Genomic DNA, 13311 nt, shown 5'->3' with positions numbered 1-13311 from the left:
GCTGAGATAGGCAGATGCTGAAGCAGCTGTAATTTCATGAGAAGTTTGAACAGGGAGAGATGGAAGCAATGAGGACTCTTGCTCCACATGGAAAGGGGAAGACCTCAGTTCCTAGAGATGCTCCCAGAGATAGTCCTAGAGATGAAGATGAGGAAGACCCTTTGCTCCCAGGGAAGGAGCAGGGCCTCTATTCTTAGAGATGATGCTCCCAGAGATAGGTGAAGAGAACTTTTGTTTCTGAATGGCTCAACCTTAAAATGGTACCCCATTAGCTCAAGAGTGGACCCTCGAAAGCAGTTGTGGGAAAAGCTGCAAGTCAGGTGGAAGGGACTCACATGTGAGCAAAGAACCAGCCCGGGCGGCTGTCTCGTTGTGATAACGTTTTCATAGCATGGGCAAGAGAGACTCCTCTTCCTAAATGGACTGAACAAGGCTATTACAGAAGGGGTAAACAGACTGAACATCTCAAGGGTTGTCTTTTTACATTGTCAGTGGGAGAAGGGAGGAGAAGAGTTCTGAAGGTGTGGTATGATATTATTTTTTTTTCCCTCTTTTGGGTCTGTTAATAAACTTCTTTATATTCTTTCAAGTTTGGTGTCTGCTTTGCTTTTCTCCTAATTCTTATCTCACAGAAGGTAATCAGTAATGAGTATTTTGGACCAAACCGCTACAGTGATGTAAGGAGTCAAAGAGTATGGAAATGGCTGCTGTACTGCACTGTATGCACAGTGAAAATGGCAAGCAAAGGCTTTCTCTTCATCTTGTGACAGGAGTATCAAGTAATTAACATAAGTTTACGTATTTTTATTAGGTAGGTAATTAGCTGCCAGAGAATATGGTATTGTAGAGATGGCCTCGATTTTCTTACAGTATTGGACCATTCAGAAACAGACCTAGTTTCTGAACTACTTAGGTGAGCGATTACACAATGGAATCATCCTCCCAAAATGCAGTGACAATTACCAGAATTGTGCATGCCACTGGGAAATTGCTGATACTAATTACCATCATTAGACACTTGAATACAAAATATCTGCAAATGCTTCAGGAATGAGACATAAAATGGATTATCTTCTTTCAGGTCAGCTGTGCATGTATTTCTAAAGACTAGGAGACAAAGATTAAGCCTGTAATTTGGTTACAGATTTTTCTTTCATATACCTGTAAACATCTCTGTGAGACTTATATTTTAAAATGGAAAACTTAGTTATTATTTTAATTAGTTTGCTTTGTGATACTTAAAGAATATTTAAAAATCCAAAAATATATCAAAGATTCACCCTTTTGATACTTTATTCATTGATGAGTTCTTTCAAAAGACATATCCCCCAAGTTAATTGTATTTCATACGTGTGTATTTCATACACTTTTTGTGACTCACATCTTTATAGGATGCCTCAGATTGTGAAGACAGCACTTAGCCAGCACATTCAGAGGATAAAACACCTCACAGGTTGTTTCTAGCTGGAGGAGGATTATTTCTATCTGACTCTTAGCACTTATGGCAGGAACACAGCAGAGGTAAAAATTCCCTGGGGAAAGCGGGGGGGGTTTGTTTTGTTTTGATTAATTGTACGTCTCACCTGTCATTATATTGAAAAAGTAGGCAAAGTTATCACTTTAGAAATACAACTGTGGCTTTTAAACTTCTAATTTGACATCGTTGTGTAAAGCTACTTCCCTAGCATACATTTTGTTAACTCACGCCTTAAGCCAGGTCTAAAATAAAATTTAAAGCATATCAAACCTTACCGGGTGGCCTAAGTTGTTGGAATGATTTCCCAGGTTAAGGCATACTATGAGTGCATTTTGCATGGTTTGTACAATCTGCCTGCCCTATTGGCCTATACACCCTTGAAAGCTCCGTGAGAAATGGTCCCGTTCCACGAGTATATACACGAGAACGTCAGAGTCACATCACCAGCAGGATTTCGAGATGTGGACGTTCAGCTGATAAGTTTAGGATCATCCAGCTGATCTAACTATCAGGCCTCCTCTTTCTTTATCCGCCTCCCCAGCTGGTTTTGGTGGTTGCTGCTTTCATCTCTGTAAGGCCACAGGGCTTTCTCTGCTGCTCATCTCAATGACTCCTCTAGCTCTTTTAAAATCAACTTGTGAAGTCATTTCAGTATTGTCACTTCAAAAGTCCCACATAGTGGGGAGGGTTGCTGGATGCTGGATGCTGTCATTATCAGTACAGTGTAAAATTTTTCCATTCTGCTGTCAGTAAAGAAAATGAAAGTGATTTTGCCATTATGCTTAGACATGGTTTACAAAAACATGAAAAGAAAATCCTTTCCTTCCTTCTCTCTTCCTTCCACCAAATAGAAGGGTGGGGTAATCCAAATAAAAGTACTGACATGGTCTTTATTTTATAAATATGCAAGGAATGTGTGATGGCTTGTTCAAGTCATGCTGTTCCAGGTGAAAAACGTCTGGTTATTCTCCCTCCTGGCGAGGCCATTTGGATTTGATGGAATATCTTTTTTCTTTCTTTTTCTTTTTCCCCCACCCAAAACTCCCAGGATATCCAGTGAACACTCACCAAAGCTTCAGATCCGGAGCCACAGTTACCTGAGGGCAGTGAGCGAAGTCTCCATCAACAGGAGCCTGGACAGCCTGGACCCTGCAGGGTTGCTGACGTCCCCCAAGTTCCGCTCCCGCAACGAGAGCTACATGAGAGCCATGAGCACCATCAGCCAGGTGGGTGATGTGCACCTGGGGCAGCCTGGAGAGTAGGTGTCATGCTGGACACTGCTTGCAATAGGAGAAACTTGATTTTGCTTTAAGTGCTACTCACCAACATTGTCTTTAAACAGGATTCTCTTAAGGATCTTGCCAAATCAAAAATTTTGAATGCCTCAAAAAAATATTCATATGCTGAGTGAGATGCTAAAGGAAAATTAAGCGGTTAATAGTTTGTATTCCACAATTTTATTAGAAGTTTTAGTTTCTTTATGCTATTTTATGCATTCTTTACCTTCAAACTTTTCACCTAAATGGTACAAATGTTGCAGTATATGTATTAAGCACAAAGTTCTGTCTGTATTTTTGCCCTTAAAATCCTGTAAGAGATCTTCACGCTCCAAAACAAGAAGAAAAATGAAGTCCATTGTGAGAGATTCAGTTTATGAGTTTTAATGTTATAAAATAGCCTGTGCTTGCATTCAGCATGCTTGTACAGTTGAGTTCATAGGGAACAGATCTAAAAGAAGTGCAAAAGTGCCAGCACACCACAGGGCAGAGGGCCAGTAGTTAATCTGCTACTTCCTCTAGCTCCTTGCTATGATTTTTGGCTTGTTAGCTTAAGGGGATCATTTGGGTAAATCACTTGGATGAAAGAACTTCCTTACACTAGTCCAGAATTGCAGCAGACAGGATTTGTGGTGCCAGATACTGATCCTTTATGACTGGCATATCAAGTCATTGCACTGTCAAAAAAAGTGCGTGACATCAGTGACACCAGGACTTCAGCTGTGGCCATAACAAACACATGTGCCGTTCAATATGGAGCTGTAGTTTTAACTTCTGCACTATTCTATATTTAGACACTTAAGAGTATTCACCTATGTATTTTTTAGTGAGGCACTTTGCATAGGGCATGGGGTGATGCTCTAAAAGGAGGGCCTGGCTATATCTAGGAGAAAACAGCACAGAAATTCAGGTCTTGGAGGCAACTACAGGAACATTAAGTCAGGTTACTTCTTTACCTGCGCACCTAACACACAAAGCTGTCAGCCAAGGAGTGGTTATCATTTTCCAACGTGAATAAATTGGTTTTTTGTTTTAAAAATGCATTAATTCAGATATATTTATTTGAGGATTGGATATTCTCTGCCATAGCAAGATTGTTCTTTCTGTTGTACAACCTACTACTCTGCCATGCTTTTTTAAATAGTTTTCCTTTGAAAAATATATGTTTTACTCACTGAGGGTTTTCTGTTATATGTACAGACTCCACAAAACATTTTTCTTGGTAACATTAATCCTGGAAGAGAATTTCTAATGGGGTTTTTTCTAGCATTCTAACATAGTCTTATCTTTTCCTGCTAACTTGCCCTTGTGCATGCTTGAAAACTAACAGAATCCTCAAGTGATTTCCTACAGTGATAATTATTGTGCTTTAATGCCAAGCTCAGGGCTCAATTCTCAGTTTAGAAACATGGAACATCCATTACTAATTAAGCCAAAGTAAATGGTTTCCAGATTAAGACCTGCAGGAAGTTTTTCAATGTTCTTTAACCAGTGTGAGAACAAGTCTTTGTCACCACCTAGTGTCTGCTGCACAAAGGGTCTAAGGATTCCTTTGCATCTGCTCTCAGCCAGAGATGTAGTTTTACAAACATTTTTCCCCAGCATCAAAGTTGGTTCTCTTATCAACCTCCCCTTCCCAAATGTTTGTTACCTTCCAGCTTCCCAGCCACTCAGGTTTTTATCACTGTGATTGCCTGTGGGTTGCATTGATAATGTACTGGGGTTAAGGTGACCTTTTTGGTTTTTTCCTCACCCCACAATAAAAGTGTGATTTGTATTTTACACGTAGTGATCACAATGACCAAACATTCAACCTCTGCTGTGGGCCCAGGGTGACATAAAACAGATGTTGCTATGAGGGCTCCAGGCCTCCCACCAGTTTGAGCTGGAGCCAACAGCTCAAACTCTGATGAATCTTTGCCCAAAGCCAATGTCTCCCCCTTTTGTACATTGTTTTTTTTCCCCCCTCATAACTGCTGCTATGGGATGTCCCATTTACCTTTCTTCATGTTCAAAGGGATCCTCTAACAGATGTTGCCCATTGTGCCACTGTAGCTTGAGAGGGTTTGTACCAGGTGGAGTGCAGTATCCGTGCACGGGATGCACTGACCCTGCCCGGTCTCTGTCTGCAGGTGAGTGAGATGGAGGTGAACGGTCAGTTCGAATCCGTCTGCGAGTCGGTGTTCAGTGAACTCGAGTCTCAGGCAGTGGAAGCGCTGGATCTGCCTATGCCGGGCTGCTTCCGCATGAGGAGCCACAGCTATGTCAGAGCCATTGAGAAGGGCTGCTCCCAGGATGACGAGTGCATATCGCTGCGCTCCTCGTCTCCCCCGCGTACAACCACCACAGTAAGGACCATCCAGAGCAGTACTGGTGAGTAACACAGAGGGGAATCCAGAGGGGCGCAGAAAGGGAAGGTACTTCCGTGTGCACCTCCATCAGATCAAGCTTTTCTCTGCCAGATACCAAGCCTGTAAGAGAGTCTGTGTTTCACCAGGGAGCTGGACAGACTAATCTGCCTCAAACCACACCCAGACAAAGGCTGAAGCAGTTGTGGCTCCTTCTGTGTCCAAGCTAATTTATTCTGAGCTAAAAGCACACAGAAGGGAAGTCCAAGGTCATGTCTTCTCTCACTGCCCTCCTCAAAAGAGCAATCACAATTTGGCAAGGCTGAAGAAAGCAGCTCTGGATTAGCAGCTCTGCTGGCTGCGACAGGCAGAGGAGGGTCCCTCTGCTGAGGTTTTCCACAAAGCTGAGCTGATCTTATAAGTTACTGGATGTGGTTTTTACTGTCTTGAAGAGACTGTTCCAGCTCCCTAGGCCCCATCTAAGATGTGAGAATGAAGAAGGGAAGAAGCAGTCTTCAGGTCAAAACATGCATGTTTGCATTTTGCTGTTACATTCTTTCTGCATTTCCAGCTATTCAAGCCTTGCTAGAGAGAGAGAGGTTTTGGTAAACATGAGACTTCAAACCTTCCTTTTAATGTTTGAGGTTGCTTTTCTTTTGGAAATAACCATGATGAATTTCAGATTTTGTCACCAAAATAGTGCTTAACGGGAAGAAAAACCAAGTAAAACCAAATTCCAAATCTGCCTCTCTCATTCAGGAAAGCAAGAGGCAGGAGCCATTACATGTATGTGCTCTTCCCTGTGGCAGGATGAGAGAGAGCCTCTTTCTTTTGACTTCTGTGCATCCATTCCGCTATTTTACACAAGCATCATTTACTATTCATATACTGTTCATATACTAATCATATTCTTGACTAATACTGACTATTATATGTATTTCACTGTACCTGCTATCTCTTTTGCTGTATTTTTTCATTTCTGCTTTCTTTAAACTTTTGTCCTTTTGTGTGTTATCTCACAGGTGCAGTTGTTTATTCCTTGTAAGTCTTTTTTAAAGCCGCTTGTCAATTGTTTTATGTCATCAAAGAACACTTTCAATCCTATTACCAAAAATGTTCAGCTAAATTAAAGATTTTTTTCTAAAAGTAGCAAGTTTAAATACTGTTGGAAATATATTGGCACTACATCACAAACATCAAAGTGTTTTTAACAACTGCTGCAGAGCAGTTCTCATCTAAATCACTAAAGAAATAGTATTCACCTGACATTTCTGCTGTAGAAATAGCCCTTGTGAGCACACAGGGTTTGCACCAAATCACAAAGACAGGATTTGCATAAGGTGTGTGCTACATCATTGTGTGGTATTAGTTTGTGTCAAATGTATACTGAGGCAAAAGTTGAAGGATGTGAGTTTTCAGGGATTTTTCAGTGTGCATTCGTCTTTGTTAGATCAGCTTGGGTTGGTCCCAAAGAGGGTTTTCTGTTCTGTGAGAATGGCTTTGATAACACTTTTCCTTTATAAAAACAACTGTGATCATTAATACAGAAGAGAGCAACTCTTGTTTCATTATCTGTATGTAAGAGGTTGTTCCTGTCACTTAGGAAAATTATGCCTCTGTCTGGGGATGATGGTGTATAAATGGAGAAGGTTGGCTGTTTGTGCCAGCCAAAAACCCTGGAAAACATGAAAGAGGAAAATCTGTACCATAGACTATCTCTTGTTTATGGTCCCTTTTTTGTAGTGAAACTACAGAGGCCTGATCTAGTCTCTGGGTAGCTGGCTTTATTTTAAAAATTATGAACAAAACTGTTATTGAAAAACATAATCCAGTGAGTATGTCTTGGGTTATTGCTTCTGTAGTCAGGCCGTTAAAAGCAGAGAGGAATGATTTGCAGTGCTCCCTTTGGATGTGCATAGAAGCATTTAAAGACTGCTATAGGTACCTATTTTCTGCTGTGGGAATTTACTGAGTTACCTTTTCATTTTTTAATTTTGAGCTCCAAGGGCCCATCCCTTCCACTGGTAGCATTTCAGACAACTTGTCTCTTTTACTACCTGACTTACATACTACTATGTTTAATTGGGATTAGAATTGAATTAATTCCATTCAAAAGCATCTGTATTGACTACCTTGGTGTTGCCTGTGCCTGGCTCACAGAAGAGAAATGTGAAAGGCACTGCTGATGGTTTCTATTAATATCTGCTTCAATAAAATGGGAAATGGCACAACAACTAGGCAGACATGAAGAAAGGAGAACAGTATCTCAGGTTTATCTCCACTGAGGTGATGTTGCAAATGCTTTTGTGGGAGACATGGGGACAGTTACGATCCAAAGATGGATTTAACATCCCCAAATGAGAGAACAGTCCTCCTGCCCCTAAAGCATCTCTGCCTGTTCAACCAAGAAAGATTCCTTTCATCAACATTAGCAATTCCCTCTAGGACATGGCTTTTAATTCACTAATACAGAAAGCTGTGATCATATGCTGATATTGAGAATCTCTTTGACTGCTGAAAGTCTGGGAAAATACCAGCTTGATGATGGTGGAAAAGACATCAGTCTGTTTACTGGATTCAAAATTGTTCCTCTAGAGCAATGATCCACAGCTTTCCAGCTCAGTTCTTGAGGATGTGCCCAATCTAACCATAAATCTGGTGCTTGTGCACTCACTATGGCACAGAGCTCACCTAAGGGTGGCTTCCCAGGTGGAGGCCTCTGCAGCCTGCACTGACCGTAGCGCTGCTGTGGGAACACTGAGGGGTGACTGCAGCTGAATGAAACTGAGCCCAAGAGTAAAAATGGAGGTGGAGGAACAAACCTGATGTCACCAAAGGAGTGAAATGTTACACTGTGATTGGAGAGGCAAATCTTAACCTCACGAAAGTCTGCCACCAAAGTTCCTCCTGATGTCCAACCTAAACCTTCCCTGGCACAGTTTAGGACTATGTCCTCTCATCCTGTCTCTGGTTGCCCTGGGAGAAGAGGTCAATATCCATGTGTGAGTCAACATATACAGATAACGATGGCAACCACCAAACCACAGCTGAAGTGCAAAGAGTAGGGTTATTTCATTACCTCAGCAACATCACTGGGCAGCAGAGACATACTGGGACATGGGCTGTGTTAGGCTTAGTTCATCCTAGGGAAGAGACACACAGGGGCACAGGATCTATTAGGCTCAGTTCATCCTAGCACCCAGTGATGGGGGGACCTACTGCCTCCCCCAGATATCAAAGGGCTTTGCACACATGCAATTTATCACAAAGCTGTGCTTTTATGATATCTCACTTCCAGCAGGAAGCTCAAGCATGTCTGTGAGTGTGTTGTCTCTACACAGGAATTCTACTTCTCAAAACCAGCAGAGGATGAACAACACTAGGCATAGTAAATGGAGTTTTCCCACACTGACATTCTTAGCATTCCCAGCTGCAAGGTCACTTTGAGCAAAAACTATTCCCTCCACACCAAATCTTACAGTTTTAAGCCTTTCCTTCCAACACCCCACCTGGCTACAAACTCCTTTTATCCTTGTTTTTAAACGAAGGATTTTGAAATGAGGAAGAGAAAATGCAATGTTGACACTTTATATGGAATTATAAATAAGTTCTGTGTCACAATTTCATCATGCCTTGAAAGCTAGTCAGTTGAAAAGCTCCATTCACCCTCGTATTTGCTCTCTCAGCATCAGTGGTACACATGGAGGCAGCTGCATCCTGACTGGGGCCATCCCTGGGAGCAGGGCTGTGCAGGCTGGGAGGGAGAGCAGCTCTGAAGTGCTGACATATGTTATACACCATAGGCTGCACTAAAAATTAACACCCAGGTCATTTGATCTCTTCAGAGGAGTTTAATGAGCTGTGAGTTATTACATAATTTGATCCCAGGTTATTTGCAGATGCAACTGTTGTAGCTGAATCTCTTTGGCCAACAAATACAGTTACTAAATAAGTAGCCTTTTAACAATTTTAAGTCTGTAAATCATTTCAATGAACACGAAGAATACAGTCATTAAGAAGCAATGAAATGTTAAAGTAGTCCAAAGAACACCTTTCTCCCACACTTATTGTGTCTGTCTTTCTAAACTTTGCCTGTGTAGCCGTGCATCATCCTTGGCTGCAAACAAACCTTATGACATTGTGAGGGCTCAGGCATGAGCACACTTGCCTACAAATATATAATATAGCATAATATACAAGTATGTAATGATATCTCTCTGACAGAGCTCAAGTAGTAACATCAGGAAAAACTCTGCACTAGATTGCAATTCAGTACCTATCCTCTGTAGAGTTAGGTGAAGAGAAGTATCAGAGTTATCTGCAGCAATGCCATCTGGTGATTCTCAGTAATATTACACTTCTGCTTAAAAGCAAAATAAATAAAAATCCCAAGGAAATCGTGCTGTGTAGCCAGCAGGTTAGAGAAGGACAGAGAGTTACCACAGTATATGCTAATTATAGTCTTCCAGCTGAGAAAACCATTTTCCTTCCATTCCTTGGAATGTCTGGGCAAGACCAGTCAGGTATTTTGTGGAAAATCTCTAAGGGGCTGCCTAGCCAATGAAAGTAAATGAATAAATAAATAAGCATATAAAATGCAAGCGAGTCTAAAAACTGACTTGTGCCAGGCAGAATTCAAAAATAAAATCAAATCCTGTGGATAAGGAAGCCGTAACTGAGTGTATGCCAGGTGTGTCCAAGTCTTTTGGATTCCTCAGAGCTATCCTTTTAGAGACTGCCCTGCTCAAAAGGAAACAAAGAATTAGGATTTCACATGTGATTTCCAGTTGAAACTAAGGTTGGTTTCTGGATCTGTACCAAAATTAAGATCTTTCCACAGAAGATCTGAAGAAATATAACTACATTAAGGCCTTCATGCAGATATTGAACCTTAAAATAAATCTGAAGATTGTAGAAAACTGTTTGACAAAGAATTTACATGGTTCATTTCTTCTCTTTCCTTGAATAATCCTGAAATCTGTTCTGCCTTTGGATCTGCTATCAAATTGCTTAAATCAGCACTTACAAATATTTTCCTTTACTAATGAGGAGCTGACCTTGGAGGAGAACATTGTTTCCAATTTCAGAGGTGTCTGACTGTAGCTAATACAAGTTTCATCTCATCTATCCCAGTAGTCAGCTTGATGAATATTAAGCTCCACATTACACCAAAAAAAAAACATTTTTATGAAGCCACTGAAGGTTTTTAATGAGAAATTTAGACAGGGTGAGAAAAGGACATTGTTTTGTAGGCCATGACCTAATTATTTTTTTCTACCTCTGAAAACATTGTTTGGAGGAGTTTACAGTGGTTTCCAAAGTTACAAATGTGTTTCAAATACAGGGAGTGAAAAAACAGTATTACCTTTTGGTATTCAATCTTTGCTTACTATCCTTATTCTTTATTTGCTTGATATGCTTCTAAACACTTGGGCTAAGGCTCATAGTGAGGTAAGAATGTGAAAGACCTTAGTTATTCACAACTGCAGGCTTAAAATGTCTTGAAGGAGTATCTTGTCTTACTTTGTGAACACTTCCAGAAACATGGAACAACTCTGCTCTTTTGTTCAGACAGCACTTGTTTGGTCAACTTTTCCATTTGTCCAATTGGACATCTCCAAGGTTGAAAACAGGTACCTCATACTCCTGCCCCACCAACTCTGTCAGTGTCCGTATGTCTCTCATGCTGGGGAGCACCACACTGGGCACACGTTTCAGATATGGCCTCACCAGGACTACACCTCCCTCAAACTTCCAGCTGTGCTTTGGCAAAGCCTGGCATGCAGTCAGCAGTTCTTGGTGCAAGGATACACTGCCTTGTGCTGCTCAGCCTGCTGCTTTGCAGGACCCTGGAGGCCTTTTGTGATGCTGGGAATAGGATGGCCATCAGACCTGTGAGCTGATAGTCTCAAATGAAATGGGAAAAGGCATGATTTTAGAGGAGAAGGAGAACTGTAACAGAAATCCCTATTGTTCTGTGCAAAGAGCTATTAAGTGCATTTCTTATGAAGTGGAGCACAAATAAAGAGGATGCAGGGATTAGTTACTTAAAATGTAATGTTTCATTATTTGTTAATCTTGCATTAATTTCTTTACAGATATGAAAAATCTCATGGAAGCCCTTTGTATATATTTGTAGGGAATGTGCTTAAATTCATTTTCCCATTAATTCGTTTCTTTCTATTATATTGCACACACAAAATGTGATAATCATTTCAGGTGTTCAGACTGACACAGTTCTCCCTAAAGGTGTACAGAGCATGTTTGGATTTGAACTCTGCTTTAGTTTCAGACTAGGTGGCTGTGTTATCTGATGCACCACTACTGGAGATTTTTGTAGGGATATTCAGGACCCCAGTTTCATGGAGACCCCCTCAGTGTGCTAAAGCAGTGAGAGAGTCCTGATCCCATGATTGTGTACCCCATCCTGCTGGTGTGCACGTTCTTGTGGAAGTGCCCTGATGGGCCTGCAGCCATGCCTGTGTATTACAGCACCTGAACGTCCAGCACCTAGCTGAGAAAAAATGCCACTTGATGTACCATAACAAATGTACAGGAAGTCATTACAAGCAAAACAGTGATTTAAAAGTTGTTCTGCTGACTGAGCACTGCATGCCTCAAGTCTCATTAGCTGAGAATTACTATTTTTCTAACCCCGTAAACAAGCGTGAAACCGCAGTGATTTTTCCACGATCCAAGAAGCTGTGGAAACAGTCTCTCCTGCTCAATGCTGCAAGGCAAATTTGCCCTTTTCCAGCAGCTTTGGGCTGGCTGACAGGTCTGCCTCAGACAGGGCCAGCAGTTTGGCTCAGATCTGGTGTCCAAAGAGCAAACTCAGGTGCAGGGCAAGGCTGACGTGATTTCAGCACCTCTGACTCAGCAGACTTGTGCATCTGTGGTTTTGGGGACAGTGTTACCTGACTTGAAGGTAGGAACCAACCTTCTTTGAGATATGCCTAGAAACACATCACAAGGAAGCAGGTTTCTCATAGCAGCACCAGCTTGTAATTGCAAACTAATGGGTGGAATGTGCAGCAGGATAAAATTTAAAAAAAATAAAAAAATAAAACCACAGTCCTTTTCCATTTTTAAATGGTGAGAGGGCAATATAACCTTTATCCCAAAATGTTGCTCTCAGGAACTGGTCATTGCTCTAATTCTCAGAACTCTGAGAATTAGAGATACATCATTTCTTAGCTGTAGAGCAAATAATTAAATTTTGACTTTATGGAAAAATACAACAAAGACCAGAATCTTTCTTTGTTCCAGCTTATTTCCATTGCAGTGTTTTTATGATGGCAGTGACAGAAATGAGCTGAATCAGTAGCTGAAGACATGCCCCAATTTATATAATGAGATCACATTTTGAGTAATAATTCCTACCATTTTCCTAAAATAGGCTAATGTGCTTTTAACTACAGTTGTCTTTTGGGAAGCAGGACTTAGGCCTCATTCCTAAAGAGGCTATGCTTAATTAATACATCCAGTGTGTAAAAATAACTCAGTTTTTTCTTTTTAGTTTGTGCTACTGTGCAATCTCCAGCCATGTGCTGCCATTCAACTTCACTAAGTTCCACATCATTGTAAGACAAACGTCAATGTTTTGGTTTTCCCCAGGTATAATACTTGCAAAGCTCTCTTGAGCCATAGGATTTTCCAAGAAGTTACAGATGAGATACTTGGTGAGGATGAACTTTTTTGAGTGACTGAGTGATTTTTTATTTCAAAAAACTAAGGATTTTTAATAAGTGTGTTTAATGAGTACAGCTCTGCAGGGCCCTTCTTGTAGTAGAGCAATTTGTTTGGAGCCATTATATTTCATCATGTCAGTAATTCCCATTTTGGAACGCAAATATGATGTATTAGGTACTGAATCCTGTAAATAGTTGCACATTTTCATGCTTCCTAAATATGTGTTTATGCAACAGTGTAACAGTAATTGGCTCTTTGAAGCTATGGTAGACTGTGGGGTGCGTACATTATTAACCACTTTTTGCACGAAACACTGCTTTGTTTCTTTAATAATATCACAGACAAACCCAAAGGAAACGTGGCAGCAAAGAAAACGGCACATTAAAAATAAATTGCAGAACCTCTGAAGTATACACAGAGATGTGATTTACTCTTTTTATTTCTTGCTATTACACCAGTCTCACTGCGCTGCTTCTTACAATGCTCAATAACGAGCACAAGGCAACTCAAATACTGG

At 40.9% G+C, this 13311-nt stretch overlaps 1 protein-coding gene across 2 annotated transcripts in view; it reads left to right on the top strand.

Annotated features, from left to right (window-relative positions):
• The window catches only part of DLGAP1 (DLG associated protein 1), a 136565-nt gene that overhangs the window by 39564 nt on the left and 83690 nt on the right, over window positions 1-13311 (top strand). For both annotated transcript variants that reach the window (XM_017738276.1, XM_017738277.1), the window contains exons 3-4: window positions 2526-2703; window positions 4887-5127. In XM_017738276.1, the coding sequence (XP_017593765.1) occupies window positions 2526-2703; window positions 4887-5127 (419 nt within the window). The remainder of the gene's footprint in view (window positions 1-2525; window positions 2704-4886; window positions 5128-13311) is intronic.

This window comes from Corvus brachyrhynchos, unplaced genomic scaffold (genome assembly GCF_000691975.1).
Source record: "Corvus brachyrhynchos isolate BGI_N302 unplaced genomic scaffold, ASM69197v1 scaffold106, whole genome shotgun sequence".
In the NCBI taxonomy this organism is placed as follows: Eukaryota; Metazoa; Chordata; class Aves; order Passeriformes; family Corvidae; genus Corvus; species Corvus brachyrhynchos.
Note: the sequence above shows the minus strand (reverse complement) of the source record. Positions and strands in the feature narration are given on the sequence as shown.